The 22,822-nt window shown below is 40.7% G+C and overlaps 1 protein-coding gene across 1 annotated transcript; it reads right to left on the bottom strand.

The window, feature by feature from the left end:
- Positions 1-636: 636 nt before the first annotated feature.
- LOC130209700 (cohesin subunit SA-1) lies at positions 637-21,986 on the bottom strand. Its single transcript, XM_056439485.1, has 32 exons — positions 21,967-21,986; positions 21,080-21,197; positions 19,236-19,332; positions 18,724-18,939; positions 17,762-17,858; positions 17,346-17,422; positions 16,762-16,966; positions 15,822-15,973; positions 15,422-15,619; positions 13,827-13,925; positions 13,255-13,334; positions 12,458-12,565; positions 11,375-11,471; positions 10,889-10,991; positions 10,593-10,696; positions 10,136-10,228; positions 9,789-9,881; positions 9,415-9,615; positions 8,947-9,014; positions 8,766-8,853; positions 8,229-8,309; positions 7,048-7,140; positions 6,565-6,733; positions 6,184-6,317; positions 5,687-5,788; positions 5,183-5,316; positions 3,771-3,893; positions 3,182-3,363; positions 2,544-2,715; positions 2,079-2,180; positions 1,862-1,958; positions 637-1,440 (listed from the first exon to the last, which is right to left on the bottom strand). The coding sequence occupies exons 2-32, from the start codon at positions 21,106-21,108 to the stop codon at positions 1,390-1,392; spliced, it is 3,645 nt and encodes a 1,214-aa protein (XP_056295460.1). The 5' UTR covers positions 21,109-21,197; positions 21,967-21,986; the 3' UTR covers positions 637-1,389.
- Positions 21,987-22,822: the final 836 nt, after the last annotated feature.

The raw sequence follows: 22,822 nt of genomic DNA on the forward strand, positions 1-22,822 counted from the left end.
TCTGACGTCCGCAGCGTCCAATCGCGTCGCTGCATTCCGCGAGGTGAGGCGGGCTCTCGTGGTGGCGCGAAAGTTATGGGCGATTCAGTGTCACGTGACGCTACAAACTTCCGCCCTGTTAGTCGGGATTGGCGCGAAAGGCGATGATTGGATGTCATGCAACAGAGTGACCCCAGCGTGAACTCAACTACTGTAGCTCCTGTAGACAAAGATGGGATAATGGGCATGTGCTAGAAACACTCAGACCAAATGTAATCTATTCAAACTCTGAGGCATGAAGCCCTTCTCACCTCGGGCAAAATACAGTTTCTTTCTCGTTCATTAATGAAAATCAAATGGCTGATTTAGCTTTATCATATGAATAGTTCTGGGAATCAGCTACACAAAGAACCTGACACTCCCATCTCACACACTGGCATAAGCTGCTGTAAAACCAGACTTCAGAGCAGCTTCTGCTAAAAACACCTAAACTCATCCACCACGTATAATATATTTCTGATTATGTTTTTGTGATCTGGAAAAATGAGACCACAAACGGCTTTTCGCTGCTCATCCTTGTGTTGCACAATGACAATAAAATAAATATTTAACCCGTCTGGGTAAATGAATTCCAACAGAAAAAAGAAAAACAATCAATGAACAAAATGTTTTTTATACAATGAATACATGAACATAAGCAATATACTGAATGAGTGTGTTGCTTTTGATATGAGTTATCTTCGTATTTTATTATTATTTATTTACCATTTCTTCGTTGCATTTTTCCAATTCCTCTGCAATTTCCTAATTCTTGGCATATTGTTTTCATTTAATGAAAACATACACACTGATTATGTCCTACAATATGTGGGTTCTCAAAATGTCATTGAGCTTGACTTTGATATTTTGGAATTTATTGGCGTCACACATCATTCCCCACTTGTTAACAATTTTTCTTGCGATTAAAGATACTTTGTGTTGCTTTGCTAAATTAACCATAGTTGAATTCACATTAAACTAAGAAATGTGAAACCAGAATGCCATCAACAACAGTGAAATTAAAAACATGGAAAACAGGAGGAGAGACTTTCAGCTTGCTGCCAGCCCAGTGATCGTACTGAACTTCAGCACATTTCTTTTGAAAATGTTGTTAAAAAAACATGAACATTCGTAATAGTAAATGGCAACCACTTTTGCTCCCAAACTTCATAATCAACTATGCCTCTCTTCCTCCAACCAAATAAAGAGTGAATTAGATCTGATCGGGGAACTCCGTAACGAGCCATTAAACAAGAACAGAAGACCCGAACACCTACTACACTCAAATGTACCAAAACCAGGGAAAACACGAGTGTTGAAGAGATGTCTTAATGAACGGTGGTTCTCCAGGAGGTCCAGGTGTCCGAGCCCTCAGTCAAAGAGCTCATCGATGACACTGATGGACGTGTGTCGGGTGGAAGGCTGCAGAGCAAAACCAAGGGAGGGAAAAGTTTGAGTGTGCCAGGAATTCAGTCCTTAAACTTTAATTTGTACTTCTATTTTGGTAAAAACAGACAGAGGCACTGGCCCAACTTCACGTCTCTGTCCCATCATAAAAACGAATGTATGACAATAATGGGTCACTGTTGCTCCATGAATCACAAGTATAACGCACTCTTACAGGCATCGAGTCAATTGTAGCTCAGTTCATCCCACAATGGCGACACCGCAGTGTTACAAGTTGCTACCTAAACTGATTACAGGCTTTATTCAAATCTGTATATTATAGCCAAACTTTGAAAGTCACAGACAAATATAATATTTATGGCTGACTCGCTAATCAGGAGAACATTACACTGGATGTAATTAAGTGTAATTTGTTGTGAAATGGTATGTTATTTACCAGTGTGTATGCAGAATCAGGGTCGGAGTCACTTTCGTAATTCTCAATCTCAGGCTCCTCTTCTCTTTCTTCACTGTCGTCCTCAATCAGAGATAGTCTGGAGAGAAAACACAGTTTATTTGAATGTAATAATTATTACCCGATGAGAAATATACTCACATTTTCCAAATGCTAAAACAATTCTGTAGTTTGCGTTTTCCTCTAAAATCTGTCTTACAAGGTGAGCTGGGAGTTCAGGTCCCGCTGGTTCAAAGAGTGACCGGTCTGGCTGGAGGAGAGCTGACGTCGTCTGATGGGCTTCACCTTTCGCATTTTGGACCTGTTGAACAGCAGCGACTACATTCTAGGGGGAGGTCGCCATACTAAAATGTGTACAACATTATTTGATGAGGGAATAAGGACTTGCTTGTTTAAAAAAAAAAAAAAAAATCAGTTTATTATCTTCTGGGGAGAAGTCTGTCCAATCCAGTCAGGAATAGAGAACATAAGGTAGCTGCTAATGCCGTCTCAGCACACTCATACTTGCTGGCAATTTGTACTGTAATTTATAATAGGATGTGTGATTTGGTTATAGATCTCATTAAATAGATTTGGCAATTTAAGCTTTCTGTAAATATATAGTTAGAATAGTATAGGTCTGGCCGATAATTCAATTAATAATGCCTAATAATGTAAAACTTACCCTACGGAGAAGTCGTCCTCTGACTCCGGCTCAGTTAAGACGCTGCCGGTCTCAGACTCAGTGTCTCTGGAGGCCAGCGGCTTGGCCGTCTGTTTCTGGGCCGTGGAGGTGAAGGCTGGCGTGGCAAAGCTGCTTCGGATACTGCTGTCCAACCAGGACCCGGGGCCTGAATCTAGAGGAGCCGAAAGCCAACCACAGACGGTTATCACCTGCTACTCTGTTCAATTTAAGTGTTTTACTACAGAGAAGGTATATATGGATCCACAAAGATGTTTACACTGACAAGGAGAGGGATACTTTCGGAAAGAACAAATGAAATAATAAAAAAATTTTAAAACACAATTATTTTAATTATATAAATCTATAAAAAAATCGAAAGGTGTGTCTGCAACAACCAATGCTGGAATGTTTGATTAAATGGATACAACTAACAATTGTCCCCCCCGTCTAGACTACATCAGACATGTTTTTCTTTTGCACGTCTCCCACAACCGATACTCTAAGGTTAACCAATGCAGGCGTCTACACTGGTGTCAAACAACAACTGTTGAAGATAGAGCACAAGTTACTGTCAACATGAGGTTCTGTGAATCTATACAGTTTTCTGTGTCCGTGTCTAGCATGTGTGTCCATCTCACGCTGAGGAGTTGTCCTCTTGCGTTTAGCTAGAGGGGCATCATGAGAGAAGACAGCATCGCCCTCCTCCTCCTCCTGTTCTCTGGCTTTAGCAGAGGTGCGGCCCTCCAAGGAACGTTGATACAGTCTGACTGGCGGCCAGGAGAGGGCGTTACCAGGACACACCGACTTCAGAAAGGCTGCCCTGAGAGGGGATGACAGTGGCAGAGCGATGAGGACAAAGAAAGAGAAACCTTTGTGTACATTTAGCTGTTCAGCCTTTTCAGCTTTCTGTGAATTATGAAGAGTCATATAAAAACCAACAAAATGAACCAAAGAAGAAGCATATATTCTGTGTAGAGAAAGCTTATTAACATTAACACATCTTCAATTTAGTAGGCTGCTTGGGCCATTAGCTGCAAATCAAACGTTCCTCTTTGGAGGTGAATTCTTTTTGTAGCTTTGCTGAGATCAAAGGTAAAGCACTGGGATCAAGTAAAAGGGCCAATGTTTGATATGACTGATTTTGTTCTTTTATATAATGCTTATTAATAAGTTAGTATTCAGATGACATTTCACTTTTTGTAAGGGTGAGTTGAGAGAGTTTCTTACAACTCAGCGCGGTCCTGTGGCAGCAGCTTGAAACTGAACTCGCTGAGGACCTCCAGGAAAGCCACGTTCGATTGCGGCTCTTCGTCCTCTGGTGGGTCCCGAAATGCAAAACGTACACCATCCCTAAGAGCAGACACAACACGGGCAAAAGAGCTCAAACATAACAAAATAGTTGATAACTCTGAATGAACAGCGTGTGTGTAAAAAAACAAGGAAAACAACCGTTTAATTTACACCTCACGAGTGTGATGATTCATCACAAATTCGATTATCATCTAAAAGGAAACACATTTCTTTTTCGTACATTCACTGAGCTGCAAAACCGTCGTCACGGCTTAAAGAAAGTCAATTAGTAAAATAAAAAAAGGTGTGCGACAGTCACCATGGTTACTCCTCTGCTCTGGTGAGCTCCTGTACTCGGATCGGACAGCTGCTTACCGTTTGTCTGTGTACTGTATGCTGGATCCATCTAATTAAACCATTAATGAATCATTCAATGCAGCAATTTTACAAAAAACTCCTATACATAAAGTACTTGATGTTATTTACACAGTATTAAAATATTATTGCTCTGTTTTGCAGTTGTTTAACACTATTTGACGTTCTCACGCAGATGATGTCAGCAGGTGCTCCACAGCAAGTGTCAGTCGTTTGGCTGGTTTGACTGTTAATGATAACCTGGTTAAATAAAGGTTTAATAAAAAAGAGAATGTATAAGTGCAAAATAGTGTGTGGTATGAAGTGAAATGTAATGTGAGAGGCATCATTACACATAACTAGAACGGGCACTCGGTAGAGCGCATACCTTCGCATATCACAAGATTGGGCATTGAATTATGAACATTTTGGCATTAGTTGCATAGAAATAGAAATTGACCACGCAATGGTAAAAAGAAGATTTTGACCTTTTCATGACCTTGACCTTTGACCCGATCAATCCCAAAATCTAATCAAATGGTCCCCGGATAATAACCAATCATCCCACCAAATTTCATGCGATTCGGTTTACAACTTTTTTTGTTACGCGAATAACACGCATACAAATAAATAAATACACGGCGATCAAAACATTACCTTCCGCATTTTCAATGCGAAGGTAATAAATAAATAAATACACTGCGATCAAAACATAACCTTCCGCATTTTCAATGCGAAGGTAAAGATGCCTCTCGCATTGAATCTCTAGTCGGGCTTCTATTCACCACCTCACCATCTGTGTCGCCATTTACCCAATGTCTCCTAAATGATCGTTTCCGTGCGCACATTCTCCCGCCAAGTTTGTTTTTATAAGTCATAACTATTGGGAGGGAAGTGGCGTACGCCTCTTTCAGGGCTCATTTTGTGCGTATATAACGGTTATAAATGAGACCTCAGGTCTACATGTGTTTGGAAGGTACCCATGAGTTACTTACACATGCAGGGCCACCAGTGGTTTGCGGACACGGTTGAGATTGATGCCAAAGCTCATGGCAAGCCTCTTGGCCAAGTCTCTGATCTCACCGAGATCCTGCCTGCTGTGTTCCTCCGTAAGCATCTCTGAGAACAGCTGAACATACACAAACATGACTTAAAATAGACACTTTACGAAAAAGGCATCCTATAAAAATGGTTGCATGGATGTGGACGTACTGTTCCACTTGAAAAAATACTTTTAATTGAGAAGTTCACCATATGAAACACTGAAATCTTAACATGGTTCCGAGGTTTGTTATATAGAATTGTCTTTCAGTGGACGGCATATAGTGAATAGAAATTAAATACACAAATTCACAACTTGAAGATTTTCAACATGTAGAAATAAAAGAAAGTTTTTTTTCAGATACAGCCACATGTTGATCAATATTTCATGTATTCATTAAAAGTTAACTCTCAGAAAAGAATACTTAAATGCTGGTTATTTTCCTGCATGTGCACACCTGCTGCAGACTCAGACAGACGGTCTTGGCGCTCTGTATGGGATTGATGACCTTGCTCTTGCTCACAGTCTCTTTAATGATGTCGCCAAAGTCTTTAAAGTACTGGAGAAAACCGGTAAAGGAAAAAAAATCATCAATAGTGTATTTAATTAACATTGTTTAAATGTCTACAAATTTAAGAATAATCCACTGCCTTCTAGTCATCTGTGCTTCTTCTAACCACCGGACTCATTCTCAGCACCTCGCTGAGATTTTCCTCACCATCCTCCACTGTCTTACACATCCCCTTCATTATTAATGTTTCATTAACTAATTTCCTGTATTCTTAAACCAATTTTGATTAACTTTTAATTCAACAATTTCTAAACTCAGTTGAACTATTAACACATATCCCCAACGGGGACCCAACTTGACAAGGAATATGAATTTGATTGCTTATGGATGTATAAAATACAAGGCTAATAAAACATAACTATCCCTTAAGTCTCCATCTCCACCTTGCTGTAGTGCTTGAAGACGTTGGTGGCAGCGGTGAGGTCCAGCACCCCGTAGATGACTAGTTTACAGTAGCCAGCCAGCTGGTTGCGCTTCCTCTGAAGAAGAGTTATCTTCATCACCTCCTCAACCTCATCTAGAGAAAAAAGCCAGAGTGGAGAAAAGGGAAGGGAAAGGAGAGCATGGGTAACAGTAACAAACCAAAAGTCACCGTGAAAGATGTAGACGGCAGAAGCAGGCAAACCAGAATGCGTGATGACAAAATGGTATTTGGCTTGTAGGACATCGTGAGAGTCAAAACTCAATCGGCAAGGTGACCAATAACGCATCCGTTAGTGTAAATGTAGAACTACAATGTTTTGCTCTGAAGTTAACAGATATACCATCAAGCTCATCATCTTCAGTGTCTGAGAAGACGTAGTCCAGGAGGAAAGCAGCCAGCTCAGAACGCAGGGAATCAGACGGCAGGTGGACCAGCGTTTGGAGGGCGGGTTCAACGTGGGCTGAACTCGCACTGTACAAGAGCAGCAAGTCACACAGCAGCACAAACGCCTGTGGATGGAAAGAAACACACTTCATTACTCAGCTTGGTCTGGAGCAACTAGTTCCAAAGACAATAACTTCTAATTGCAAACCCTTTATGACAATTGTTTTATCCTAAATGTTTAAGTGAAATGTTTAAATAGTGTTCTGGACCAAAACGTGTTTTGTGAGGTCAGTGACCTTTGACCGCGAATCGGAGGGACAGACTGACAACACTCAAACATCGGGCCTGTCGCTGATGCAAACAGATACAAATGAAGTTTTAACTTGTTCAAAATGACATGACGACACAGTGACTTCACACATGGGACCACATGACTCACCTGATCTCTGATCTCAGTCTGGTCCAGAGACAGACACGTTTCACAAACTTTGCAGAACGAACGCATCTCCTTCTTCAGACGCTTCAATTCCACCTGGAGCCGATGGTGCAGGGACCAAAGGGCAGAGGGAGACAGAGCTCAGACATGACCACTAGTTTTATATTTCGTATGTGCAGGACAGGAACGAGAAGCAAGGCAAGATATTTTAATTATCTGGACATTATAACAAAACCCAGTCTATATATTTACCGCAAGTCGTTTATCATCCAATAGAGATTTAATACTCGACATGACCAACTATGATTACGACGGCTATCTATGTAACCGATGTAATCTATGTATCTATGCAATGCCATCTCGGTTCCGAGTAGGAATTATTTATTTTAAAGTGCCCTCTTCCTGTTAAAAGGAGCAGTGTGCAGGATTTAGGGGAATATTTTGGCAGAAATGAAGCGCGCGCTCGATTTCTCTGGAACTTTGGTTGAGATAAATGGATGAATGCGTAATAATGATGTGTTCAGTGTAGATCAAAGAGGGGGAGGGGGGGGTACAAGTGACTTTTTTTTCTTTCTTCGACGCGCGAGACGGAGAGCTGAGAAGTGTTAACGCGACACGTAGACAGAAATGACATGCTGTTGTGTAGATACGATCAACAAAAGATGGCTGTTTAGTTTAACAAAAGAACAAAGACGTGCTATAGAGAAAATTTCAGGGGGGCGGGCCAATTTTTTTTCATGTCATGCGATCTACCATACTACGCCGCGATCGACTGGTAGATCGCAATCGACGTATTGAGCACCCCTGCTCCATAGAGTAAAAAAATCGTCTGAGACAAATTATTTATATAAAGAGAAACAGTAAGAAAAAGTGTGAACTAGTGGCAAATAAAATGTCAGAGTCACTCTGTCTTGGATGCACACTAACAGCTTGTTGTGTTAATTGCCCGCTGTCTGCACAGCTGGTGAGCTGTTGAACAACACAGACAGAGAAGAGCTCCACAAATACAGAGGAAGGCCACCAACATGGCCTCCGTGGGTTGGCTGTGATCGCATTATTGTGAGCAGGTAGGCTGGCACTGCCAGGAGCCAAGTTAGTGTGTGAAAGACTGAGAGAAGGTCAAACTCTTTCTAAACATCCAAAGAAGGATGAATGCAGTGTTGCATAATCAGTCAGAGCAGCACCTCAGCTGGTGTGGAGTTAACTGCATTCACTTTAGCCCACATCAGGCTAAAGGCAGCACATTTCAGGGCCGACACCATGAGCTGAAATGACACGAAAGGAACATTAAAACCAGTACCTATAGCAGGGTTCTTGCACATTTTGACCAATGGATTTCCATGACTTTAAACCCAATTTCCATGAACAAACTGAAATCTCTGTATAATCATTCATGAAAAATGTTGCGTATTGAGAGCGTATGCCGGCTTATATTTTGAGCGTCTTTCTTTAAAAAAACATATTAATTATTTCAAACTCGGCGTAAATGAACATGAGATTATAACAAATTTCCATGACTTTTCCAAAACTTTTATGATTTAAGTTTTTTCCATGACTTTTCCAGGCCTGGAAATGACCATTTAATTCTGTATTTCAACTGTACAACATTGAACAAATTCAAAGTTGGTTTAAATGCAAAAAATAAATCTACTCATGTCTTGTAGTTCTTTGAACCCTCTTAAATTATGGCCTCTGTTATCAAATGTGTGAGCATCACAGACCTCCTTGTCGAACTCTCTGGACTCCATCTTGCTCTTCAGAAGCTCCAGACAGGAGTCGAACAGCTTCCAGGCCGTCGGGTCCTTGGCACTGAACGAACACGAGCAACGACAGAGACGCACACTTCTGTGTAACAAACAGTCTGTACTACGACTGCCATATGCATCATATGAACACACATACCTGCTCAGGGCTGCAATCTTTTTCAAAGCAGTAGCTGCACTGTATACATCATCGTCATCGGCAGTACCCTAAGCACACAAACACTCCTGTGAGAACAGATGCTTACCAATCTGTTTCTCTCTCTTCTAACCACAAAATTGACATCCAGCCTAAAAAAACACAAATTAATTAGAAGGACATGCTTACATTAAACACCCTGTCAGTTGATACAAAATCCTGTGTTTATATAGTTTAGTTATATACAGTTGATATGCATGTATTTATGCACTACAAAGTTGACCTGATTAGGTTATGCTCTGAGGACAACTTAAATACAACATACTATTTGAACTGAATACCATCCCAGAAAGAGAAGTTTTTATTCTACATGTAATATTAACACATTAACACATTAACGCCGACGGTGTAAGAGCCAGTTTATTAGGTTCACATAGATAAAACTAATGCTGCGCTGACACGCCCTCCCACCTGCAGCAGGTCACTCAAGTAGGCGTTGAGGCACTCAGTCAGGCTGTCCATCATCTGGCTGAATGCCAGATGTGTGCGAGAGGAGAAGGTGTAGCAGTCGACGCAAAGAATGCTGACCAGATTGCTGCAAGCCTCGAGCACGGGGACCTCCGTGTGCTTCTCAATAATACAACATACCTGAGATAGCAGTAGGTCCAGATGCTGACAATGAGAGGGGAGTGTGATGAGGGACAGATCGAGGGAGAACACGTTAAGTAGAAGGGAAATATGGGAGAGGGGAAATGATTAAGGAGGGACATGATGTAATTTCCTAAAGAGATTTTAACAATCTATTCAAGGTAATTGATTTTGCTCCACATTTTCTCCAGCCCTACCTTCTCCAGTCGTGGACTGCTGCTGTACATCTCCAGAGAAAAGTATAGGGGAGCTTTGAGAAGGAGGCTCACCTTCTCTGCATCTGCTGAGTACTGAGGGGAGGGGGAACAACACGGCTCAGCATTAAAAAACATGAAGCGAATATAATACAAAATAAAGCATTTTTATACTTGGCATAGACATTTGGCCTTTAGTCTAAAATGTAACGAGGCAGCAGTATCCATATATTACAAGTAAGTGTGGTGGCAGTGCTTTGCCAACACTTCAGATAATTGAATCCTCCGTGTACAATACAATATAATACCAGTGTTATATTAAGTATGGTAAGTGAATCTTGGTTGTGTACCTTGGCAAGCAGCTGTGGCAGTAATGGAATGAAGTGTGTGGTGATACGTCTTCTGTCTTGTTCCTGGACCTTCTTATTCTTCATGCCCAGGATCTGATACCACGTGTTCAGTGAATAGTACAGAGTAGCAGTTCAACCATGTGAAGACAAAAAGCATTGTAAATATTTCACAATGTTTGTGAATGTAAAATATAAAAACAAAAAATAAAGCTAACCAAAAACCAATGTCAGAGAACCGCGGCACACATTTGTACCCATGATTCAGGTACATGTGGGACATCTAATTTCTTCCAGTTTAGTGTCATAAAGTTGCGTAGTGTGGTTTTAAAAGCTATGACTTTTTGTATGATGGGTACATTTGAAGTATAAACAAAGAATGACACTTCTCTCGCCCCCAAGCTCCACAAAACATAAACTTCAAAACTAAATGATCATGCATTTGTCTGTGTGCCACCACCTTCTTGCCCTGAGTTCTCCCAACAGGTGGGGTTGCCTCTGCTGCCTGTCTGATGGCACACATCATCAGCTCTATGAGACTCCCCTCCTCCTCATACATCAGACCTGACAACACAGAGACACAGACAGCTGCAGAACTGAGTGGGTGATGGTTGAGACGACGTGATGCCAGAACAGCGAGGGAGCAGCACACGCAAACAAATAACTGTGATAAAACATGACTTGCATACATTATTATGGTTTATTGGTGTCAAGCTGAGCTCAGTGCACTGATGCAAGTCGTATCTTGTTCCTCACCAGACTCCTGTAGCAGCAACGTTGTCATCGTCTCCCAGTCTCTCAGCTCAGATCTTGCCACACTCCACAGACTATCCACCAGGTATGCCCCGTGCTCATGGAACTGTCAAGAGAGTGAATCAATTGCTTTAGATTAGCTTCAGTACATTACCTAAGTGTGTTTCTGAACTACAATGGCCATCATTTATTTGACCCATGACACAAACAATGGTTTGGAGTATAATGTTATCTAAATCAGTTTTTCCATCGTTCAACTTAAGATATGATACGCCACGAGACTTTTGGGTGGATGTAGTTTTATTGTGTCTGTTGTAAGAATGACATTTCCTGCTATGCGTTGTGGAGAGTATACTATCTCACAGAGAACTAAAAATACAACTTGATTTGAACATTATACACTTTGTCGTTATAAGTCTACCTTTATTCATGAAAACATAAATGGCAATGATGGAATAATGGAGAGGCGGGGACTGAAACAGACACTACCTCACTCTGGATGAAGAAGGAGATGAGCATTTGAAAGAAGGCTGCATTTCCCATTTTTTCATTCTCCTGATTGTCACTGGCAATCACACTTTTCAGCCTGTCATACAGAGGAGACAAATAAATAAATGTTACATTACATTAAAAAATGCACAATGAGTAGAATTTCCCCCGCAGAAAAATATGTTGTAACTGATACTAAAATAATTCCTTTGAAAAATCATTTATACTAGAAACCCTGCACTGTTAATTTAGCTGTGCTTGGGATGTTTCTGCGCCCCTTGTTCTGCCTCCAGCTGTCCCTCCTCTGCCTCTTCTCCCCTGGGTGACAATGTAATCGTTGTCATCCGAGTCAGACTCTTGAGAAGCGCCACTAAATTCTCCGGTCTGGAAAAAAATGCTCTCCCCATTAGCTAGCTAGAGGGAAGATCACTAAACCCGATGGCTGTGTTTACGAACCGCAAGGAACAAAACCTACCCATTCTGCCTTTAATCCAAATTAAGAAACGGCATAAAAAATGTGCTCACTGATTGAAGGCTTAAGTCACATCAGTGGTGAAATAAAATGCTCCATTCTACAAGAAAGTATTTGCATCCCTGCAGGTTTTAATTAAATGATTAATTCAGCCAAGCTTCAGTGTGAATGAAAAAAGGTGTTGATGTTTTCTTTTTGGTGGAATGTCTTTGATAAGGAAATCAATCAATCCAAAAATTCAAACATATTTGTCGATGGACTGATCCACACGACTAAAATATTTCGGCTACACAATTTATTTCTCAAATCTAATTTTTAAGACTATTGATTTTTTGTGTCCAGACATCACAACATCATCGAAATGGGTAGCTGTGGTAACAAAATAGGTGTTAAAAATGAAATAGATACAACTCTGCTTTCTAATGAGGCAGCTTGACAAATAGAGGTCCATCCCCAAATGTGGTTTGCATCCGATTTGCAAAAATCTAAATTTTGTGCATTTATTTGTATGCTTTCCAAAATCAATCTGCATACAAACAATGGATTTGGGCTGGCAGTCTCAACAAGAGTCTTGTTGGACAACGTGCAGACAGGAAGGATGAAAAATGTACTTGTTAAAGAGGAAGACGCCGGCTACAGAAGCCACGGCTCTGTTTGTAGCGTAAACCAGGGGATAGATGTGACCGCACTCCTCCTCTCCCAGACCTTCCTCTGTCCTCCTGGATGAGCAGACACGATCAGTTAAAGACTAAATCAATTACAGAATAATAAATCAGTTAGTAACATTAACACAAGATTAAAAAAACATGTCATCAAGCATTGTAATACATTGTAAGTAATTTGTTTTAATAATTGACTGAACCTTTCTTGCAGCCTTTTGTAGAATTCTTTTTAATAGTATGCTAAAAAAAAAAAAAGCTCCAACAGAGCTTTGATGGATGATCAGTTTGGATTTTTTTTTTTAAATGTCCATACCACAATTTAAATCTATTCTGTTAACTAATCCTAAAACATCTAATTTACAAGAAACTTGAGTCAGTGGTGCGAGATGGCGGATAACCACACTGTGATTCAAGAGTGTTATAACAGTTATGAGTCACCATTACACTTCGATTGTTGAGAAACTGGATTTGAGGACAAACCCGGATATATTCATAGTATTGTTATTTCCCTTCATATTTCAGACACAATTAGACAATTTATTATTACTAATGCTCTTAAATGCATTTCAACAGAACATTTCCGTAAACAAAGCTAAAAACTAGTGATACAAATTAGAAAGAATGCATTTAATTTTTTTAATAAAATGTGCCATAATTGAGATGTTTTGATCGACTGTAATGGAATTCCTGTACTTTGTTGCAGATAGCGGTACAGAGAAACCATCAGAGACAGAGAAACCCCTCACTGTTGGATCAGCAGCAACAGATTGACCACTTCCACTGCCACCCCTGGGTCCTTGTCCAGCACCATGCTGAGAATTCTCTCCTAAAACACACGTACACACACACGCAGTGGAAAACACAGAAAAAAGAAAACAAATAATGGCAATAGACTTCAATGCATAATTATGACACACAAATGTACCCACACCCAGATATGCATGCACACACACAAACACACCGATTAGGCACGAAGCCATGCCATGAAAACCATTTATCTGCCTCAGCACATGTGGCGTAGGAGTTTTTTTATGTTTGAGAAAAGCTTATTAACCATCAATAATTCGCAGCAATTAACGCAGCCAGACAAAGGATGAGACCATCACAACAAAAAGGAATGGTAAAAAAAAAAAATTGGAAACGGCAAAGAAATAAGAGGAGGGGCCACAGAATACTGTGAAGACATAGAAAGTAGAAACACAATGAAATGGAAACACAATAAGCTGAAACAATAGATTAAACAGAAATGCAGACAGACAGACAGAAATGGATGAAAAGAGGCATCGAATGAGGTTGCCAATCCATAGGGATGCCTCACTTTAAATCTGCTGGTGAAAAGCTCCAGGCGGCCAATGAATTCCTTCTCCTGGTACAGACTCTGCAGGGCACGCACACACTGCAGACGCACTGGACTTTGCTAAAGAAAAGAAGAGAGTACAGTATCACACACTCTATAACTCACATACAGACTGATACACCCAAGCTCGTTTCTAGTGGACATTTCTCTTTTTTTATAAGTGTGTGTATGTGGTCTTTCTTGTGTCTGTGTAGATATTTTACAAAAGCTCCTGGTGGAAGAGGCTGTCGAAGACTATGAAGAATTCATATAAAAATAAAGAACTGCCCAAGTTGACGTGATGCTGTGGAACGGCAGATCATAATACATGCCTGCAAACTCATGAGGGGTGAAAAAGGTGACAACGGGGGGTCGGGGGGGGTGGGTTTTTCTTCTTTTTCTCACCACACCACATCCACGTTGTTTGAAGCCTCAAAGCTTTTAGAACCACAACTACAGTCATTTTATTGTTCTGACCACAAATCTAAATAATGATAATAAACAGTTTAAGAACAAAAGTCGCAAAGGTTCTCCGCTCTGACTCAGCCCTGTAATGATAGTAATAACAAATATACATTGTCATTATATATAATATGGTTAAAGTCATTCATGAACCAACTTCCTTTTTTTTTGCCTGAACAGTCCTCATGGACTTCTCCCTGAATCTGTTCTGTCTCTACCTGTTTGTCACGATACTCATATTATAACTTCTATACATATTACATACCTGCCATAAATATCATGATACCCGATACCAGAATTCAATACAATACCATAAAAACAATATGGTACCATAAATACGAGACTGGTATATTTATCTATAATAGTAATAAATAAAACATCTGTATGGTTCACTTTTTACCAACTTCTTCAACACTGAACAAATGACACTAATATTAGTATTAATACAGCCAGATATGAATGAAACTACATGGTTCCATCATAGCATTGATGATACACTATGAGGCCGTTAGTCTCTGACCAGATGATCCACAGTTCATCAGGATGAGCAGCTGGAGAGTTACACAACTTTACAGACTGAAACATTTACCTTCTGGCATCTTTGTATTTGTTAAGCCGAAGTCTCTAAAGCTGCGCCACTTCTCTCGCTGTGAGCTGCGCGTGCGCGCAGACAGCTCGACAGCACGCGCAGCGCGCGCGCCTGATCGCTTTCTCATGAAGTATCGATACTAAAGATATGCTAAATCACATCGTGTTTAACGTCTGGGTACTTTTTAGCATCGCCACCACCCGCAGCGTGAGCAGCAGATGACATTCAAGCTATCCTGAACCCCCAACGCTGTGGACATCTGAACGCTGATTGGCGAGACGCCGAGACGCCACACCCCATCAAAGATGTTTTATTGCGAAGAGCACCACTTCACTTTTTTCTCCGCCTCACTGCAATCTCAACGGCAGCAGCCAGAGCCCCCCCCAAAACAAAAAAATCCTTCCCTTTCCATTCGTGGATGACCTATTTTGAGTTCAAAACGGTGAATTTCACCGAAAGGTGACAAGTTTACAGGTATGATAATAACATGCAACACTGTCATGTATCGTCTAGTCCTGACAATTACCTTGTCATGCAGAGTCCAGCCCAGGTATTTAAGACATCCATCATTCAGGAAGTCTTCAGGGTTCGTTTTCAGCCACATGCCCAGCTCCTCAATACACGTAGCCCGAATCTCAGGCAGCCGGTCACGAAAACGGTGCACAAACACACCGCGGAACGTGACGTTCATCATGGAGGCTAACTCCTCTCTGTTCTCCCGGAGCTGTAACACATACACACAAAACAAATAAAAGGGGTGTAAGACAATATGGATACACTTGACAGACTCTGGTAAAAACAAATGCAGATTCAACTGTTCTGATTACATAAAGTAAATAGACTCATGCATTGATAGATGGACTGCTTTAATGTCGTGACATGCCTGTTTAGTATGTGAAAGTGGCCAGTGTCTGTGCATGTGTCACCTGACTGATGGTGGCCTGCAGCTCCTCCAGTCTGCCAGGGGCTCGGTAATGCGCCTCCTTGCCGTTCTCCATATCGTATTGCCGTTGGCTGGTCTGCAGCTGAACAGACGATAACGCAGCTACCTCCACCAGCCCAGTCATCAACTTCATGGCTGATGGAAAGAAACATGTAGGTTAGCACGGCTAGACAGTACTGACAGGACTGCATTTCACCTGGGGTTGATAAACAGCAGATGTTTCCCACTTTGATGAACTTTGCAGATTTTAATATTGCTATTATTATTTCATATTTAATTTTATGATACCCACTTTTATGTATTCACCCCTTTATTGTATTAAAGGTGCATTACAAATAATGCTTAATATAATTAATAAATACATCCGTGAGTCTGGGTTATTCAATCTATTAATCAGATTTTAAAAAGGAAAATATGGCAGCGCCACATCAGGTACAGTAAGTCAACATGGGTTCAATAGTTTGATTAATAACATAAATACATGTGTCTCTCTTAATTTACTTACAGTATAAAAAGTTAATCACCAACCAAATCATATCATGTTTTATCCGTTACATTTATTTTAATGGATTCAAAAGAAAACAATGAGAAACAATAAAAGCCAACCATACGGGGGGAATACTTTGTGAAAAACAAAAGAACTTCTCCAGCAACTAAATCAGATGTCAGCTGAAAGCAGCAGGTATTTCTGGCACTAAAGAGAAGCGTGAGAAAAACATCTGGCATCACGGCATGGAGGGCAGGTTTCCAAGTCGGTCAAAAACTAAAGCAAGTGACTTAAATGACTTGCATACAGAAGTGATCACCACTAATAAAAAAGTATAGCCTCTCATCCATAATCAAAGCTCCCCTGTAAAGGCAATATTTAGTGTGTGTGTATTTTTCTAATATATTATGGCCCAGTATTGTGCCGATGTGCTTACCAATCAGGGTACTGGTGTGTCGGAAGGCTCTGACCTGGGAGTCAGAGAGGCCGGTGAGCAGAGCCAGCAGAGAGGAGAAGAGGTACTCATCATAAATGAGGCTATTCCGACACGATCTCACGAGGACCCGAACAAACTCACACAGGCCGGCTTTGAAATGCTTTAGCTCGGGGCCTGGAGTGCACAAAGGGTAGTTCACTGAATCCTGGAAGATGACAAGAAACAAAAGAAATGGAGGAAAGACATCACACACACACAAACACTGTGCTTTGTATAGTCCTTCGAGGCAGAAGTGGTTGCTGTTCTAATGACAATTACATCTGTGGCTGAACAAAGCGATTAACTCATTAATGTGTCCATTCATCAGCATAGATTCTAATTAGTCTGTTGCATCATACTGTACTCCATCCTTATGATAATAATCTCTTTGGAAATGGAGGGTTCTCAGCAAATTCCAGGATTATTAGAAGAAGGGATGAAAAAAGACGATGAACAAGATTCAAGCTTGCAGATCTGTAAGAATATTTTTTAAGAACCATATTTAATTTGAGGATTTATTGAAACTAATCTAAACTATTTCTCACCTCATTGAACTCTTTGGTGAGTGTGCCGATGATCTCAGCATTCTCCATGCTGTCCAACATCTCTCTGCTAACCAAACCTGGCAAAAGAATCAAGGCAGTGTCCCACATCCGGAATCAAAGTTTAAATTAACACTGGAACATAGTAAGTGTAATATTACATTAATTCTTGTTCTTGGATTTGACCCCAAAATTAAATGGCATTGTTTAATTTTTATTTTCAATCCATGCTCACAAAATATTGATATACTGTGTTGTCAGTAGAGAGAGGATAAACACAGCTTCTACACGTTGCATCGTTACCATACTGAGAGATCAATAGTTGACTGCTGATCAATGCTGGAGACGAAATTGGAAGGATAATCTTTTGAACTTTGACTCCCACCCCCGATCTCTTGGGCTCCCTCTTGACCTCTGACCTTTGCATCCACAGGACTGAACAATGAAGTTGATGAGCACCAGCAGCCCCGCCTCTCGGCTTTGCTTGTAGCTGTCCAGCCACTCGTCCACCACCGTCTTAAAATTGACAGGAAGATAGCAGCAAATGAGAACGCTGGGCTCAGATCAAAGGGAGAATAGATATAATAACTATACACCATTTAAATAACATTAAGGATTTCAGCTTTCAACCTTCCTTCCTACTACTGGCGTTTTAGGTTCATCTCAGAAACACATGTGGGTCGGTATGCTCCAACAATCTCCCTCCCTTATATTTTCTGCTCATTTAAAATTCCAGTATAATTCACTATCTCCTTTGCATAATCCTTTTTGGCAACCATAGCACTATTGAACATAAATGACCACTACTTTAGAACATCTGTTGTGTGATAACAATAGTGCAGCGCATATATATATATATATAAAGAATAGAGCAAAATATAGAAGAGAACTAGATCTGAGAATCCTTTGCCTAACAGAACAAATATGAGTTAACTGCACTTTTGTTGAATGTGCTGTATGAAAGTAAACCTTCACCCAGAATCACCATCTGCAAGACGCTGCTGCTCTTCACTACAGTGGCAGGCTTTTTTATTACTGCTCACCAGACTTTTTTTGTCTTTCTATTGTTATGTGATGCTTTTTTGTAGGCTTTAACAAGAGGAGACTGGGCCCAGCACCACAAAGGTTTGTATGGTCACATGCTGTCAATCATTGACTACACAACCCAGTGAAAACACTTCTTCCTCTTCGCGTATCAAAGCCAATTCTGTTGGGTCAAATCAGTCAGCCACTGACAGCAGAGGATAATCTCTCTCATTGTTGCTCATAGAGCCTTGTTTCTCTTCTCATTACACATGCCTCCTTCAGCAGCTCCCTCCCTTCATGTGTTTATCTCTACATCCCCTTCCCCCTTTGCTCTTTAGCTGACAATTTTGCTCACCACCATGGCACTCTTTCCAGAACGGACAGCATCATAGATATTCTCTGCACTGATGCACCGGTTATCCTCGTTGTTTCTTGTCACAGGTCTAGGAGAGGCCTGACTGGATGTCCTTCGGGAGGCCTGCTGCAGGGAGGAGTCTGGAAGACTGGGGTTGGGGGTGCTGCTGGAGGTGGACACCCTCAATGCAGCTTTATACCTAGGTATCTTGGGTGGCTTGAGATGAAAGAGATGGCAGGGCAGCTCATCAGTGGAGAAAAGGAATTGATGTTGTCAACGGAATTAGTGGTAGCCACGGCAAGATAACGTGGAGGCTTACCACCGTGTTGCAGTTATTATGACTCCCATTAAGCCTTTTAAAAATCTTTTTCAAGGACTAAGAGATGAACGACAATAAAGCTACTGTATTCCATACCATAATGAAAATACCAAACTTAGACAAGATCATCAACCTGATCTACTCCATTGTGAATAATCCATATGAAAAATATGTAAACAACAAGATCATTTACCCGAGGTCCGGTTACTGCCTGTTTTCTCCGCTTTGTGGCTTTAAGCGTGACTTCATAGTCACTGCCAGAATCTGAGAAGTCATCCACCTCCTCAAAACTAACAGAGAAGTTAAAAAAAGAACTGAATTAAGACAAAGCACAGCATGTAGAAATATATTTTTGTTATGGCTAAACGGCCTCCGGAGCCAGACAGGTATCATGATACAACATTCTGTTAGTTGTGGAGAAGCTCCCAATTCTCCTTCAATTATTATCAATTTGTATATATCCCTTGAACACGATAGTTTTAATACAGTTTGGTTTTCTTGAATTAGGTCTGAGATATGTGGATACATATACTCTTGAGTTGAGAAGAGGATCATGTGTTATCTTTGGCATATCTTTAATCCTAGTTTCTGTTATGTTGATTTTAGGGCTGGGCAACGATAACATTTTTTAAATCGCGATTAATCGCATGATTTCCCTGATTAATCGCATTTGTATACGCAAAATCCAATAATTAATTCAAAAGTAGTGTATAGCGCACTTCTATTTTAAATGTTCTGCCATATGAATGAAAGTGCCATAACATGTGTTGCCCCTGTTAGTGAGACACCAGAAAACACTTTCAGTGCAGTTTGTCAATTCCTTGAACTTGACACTTATTTTAAATGTACTGCCATATGAACTAAAGTGCCATAAAATCTGTCAGGACATTGTCAAACGCACTGTTATGCAGAGACACTGTGACAGAACGCTGGAGACTGTGCGCGAAGCAGGGGACATGATCAAAAGGCGATCATATTTCGTGCACTATCTGTGCTCAGTGTGGTGACTTTATTTGACACATTCCACTGCTGTGCAACTTCAGTAAAGTGTCCAGCGCACGTTTCAGCATAATGTCTCTCCTCTGTTTTCATCACAGTCAGGGCATGTGAATGCAGCGCCCACTTCTCATCAATATAATGCACAGTAACTCCGAGGTAATTGTGGTTACCGAGTGATGTCCAGTCGTCCCCAGTGAGAGCAACAGGGTGCACGTTGTAAAGCTGTCGCCTTTGCAGTCCTCTCCTTTTCATACAACTCGTGTATTCTCCGTGTGATGTGTGTCTTGAGGGCGTCTCATACCTGCCGTCATTTGTTGAGATTCTCAAAATGTTTCTCAGACCGACGTCTTCCACAATACTAATCGGCCTGCAGTCTGTAGCTATCCACTTCGCTATGGCATTGGTTAGCTTCTCTTGCCTTGGTTTATCTATACTCCTCCCTGCAGCGTAGTCTGCAGAAGCCTCGCTCCACTGTGTTTGGTTGTATGATTTGCTGGCATCAACGGTGTGTCGCGCATTTAAATGATATTTAAGACTGGAAGTACTCCGGTGATAAGACAATTCATCTTGGCAGTGGTTACATATGACTTTGTTTCTGTCGACTCCGCCGTCTTTAAGAACTTTAAATTGAAAATGGCCATTTAAAATCTCCGTACTCTTCTCCATGTTTGTTAAACCGCGAATGACTTTCTTTTCCGGTTCCGCAGCAATCAGTAGCAGACTTTTACAAAATAAAAGCCTGTGAGCAACAAACTTTTACAATAATAAAATAAATAATAAAACCTGCGTTAACGCGCGATAAAATAATTGTCGGCGTTAATTAATTGATGCGTTAACGCAAGATTAACGCGTTAACGTGCCCAGCCCTAGTTGATTTACAAGGAACCTAAATGAACTCATGTTAATATGTGTGCCTGAGGAATGCTCCATAATAAAATATGTCCAACAACTTTAACCTTCATTTTACAAGTTAAACTGTGTGACAAATCCTCAGTTATGTTTACCTTGCACAAAACAAATTCACTCGTCAAACATTACCTGTCCAATAGGGAGTCTCCACTTTCCATTTTCAATGGAGGAGGACCAGGATCATCAAGTGGTTTCGGCCTGTAGGTTAGCGGGTCTTTGCCAACACCTTTTCAGCTGTAATACTCAACTGTGTGGGAGACACGAGAGCAAATTAAGCTAGCTTGCACCTTAGATGAAACCATTAGCATTAGCTAACGTTAGCTAGTTAGCTATTTGCATAGTGTCATACATGTTCGTTAACAGACTTGTAGCGGAAATTCTAAACTAGGCAAGGTCTTTGATTCCATTCGTCGACCAACATACCTCTGAAGGAACAATGCGGAAGAAATATTTGCTTGCTAAGCTTAAAAGAAGAAATGTCCATTTATGATCTTGAACTGCTAGCTAGCTAATTGACAGACATTAGCAAACGCTAGCTTTAAAATAGTAGCCAGCCATCTACTACAGCAACAATTACGCGATGAACATCATTCGCAATCATTTACATAATTGTACCATCTGATATTATAATAACCGATCGGGTTGTTCCTTTCTTGAGACGCTTGCGGTAATGTATCCCTCTGTTTTCGCGGACAGATGAGATTCTAAGGCGCGCAAACAATTACGAAATGTGATACTGGATGCCAATTGGTCAGCCTCTTCCCAGCTCAGACGATGATTGGCCTTCGGGAAGGTCACCTGATCATTGGTAATTTACACAACAAGTAGTTCTGTTTTGACAGAAAAAAGAAAACGAAGTAACACACTGTGTATTATAAACAGTAACATTAATTACAATGACGAATTTAACTATTGCCGAATGTGAGTATAATAATAATGCACCTGTTAAATATGTGCAGTTAACTTACTTTTCCCTCTTTATTGGTATGTTTTCTATAAGTTTTTACATGTATTACCATTTGCTTGTGCAGTTTATAGAAGGTGGTTGGCTGAGCTGCTCCCCCGCAACCGCGGGCTCCTCACCCAACTCTCCCATGTTGATGCTCCTCTGCACGGTCCATTGTTCTGGATAGGCTGGGTTATGGTCAAACCAGCTGAGGTGAAACACACAACTTCTGGTTCAAACCTAAACAATAAAATAAAATGTACCGGTTTCAGATGAGAGACAGAGTAATAACATTTCTAAAACTTGAATGAAAGAAAATCTTGAATTGTTTTAGGGCACTCAAGATATGCTGGAAGATGTCCATTAAGGAAAGCAAAACATACGCTTGCAATTGGTGTGAATAAATCAACACCGGTTAGCGTAACTGGTGCGTCAATCTTTGGGCCCTTTAAAAACAACTCACCCTTGTCCAATGTTTTGCATTATCTTTTTATACAATAATAAAAACCTTTTAAGAGGCTTTAAACACTGCAGTTCTGCACTGTCGTTATTGCTATTTGTTCTTGGATATTAACATTTCATTCAATTTAACTAAATGTATAGCTGATATTTTACTCTGTTTATACGTGTCGTTTTTACACCTCGTATTTTATTGAGAATTCCTTGTTGGAATAAAAAAGAAAAACCTTGCCTTTGCTTTTATTTTGAAAACAGTCTCGTTTCCGGTATCACGCTGCCAACTTCTGTGAGCTTGACTCAGTTTGTTGGACGAGGCTGAGGGACGGGAGTGTCCCATTCACATCCCCTTTACATTTACGCACAACAGCGGATCTCCCAGGAAGGACACATGAACTGGAAACGGTCGATGGAGACATATTTGTGACATAAAAAACCGACCGGATTTATCTGTTCCTTGCACTTATAGG

This window comes from Pseudoliparis swirei, chromosome 19 (assembly GCF_029220125.1).
Source record: "Pseudoliparis swirei isolate HS2019 ecotype Mariana Trench chromosome 19, NWPU_hadal_v1, whole genome shotgun sequence".
Lineage (NCBI taxonomy): Eukaryota > Metazoa > Chordata > Actinopteri > Perciformes > Liparidae > Pseudoliparis > Pseudoliparis swirei.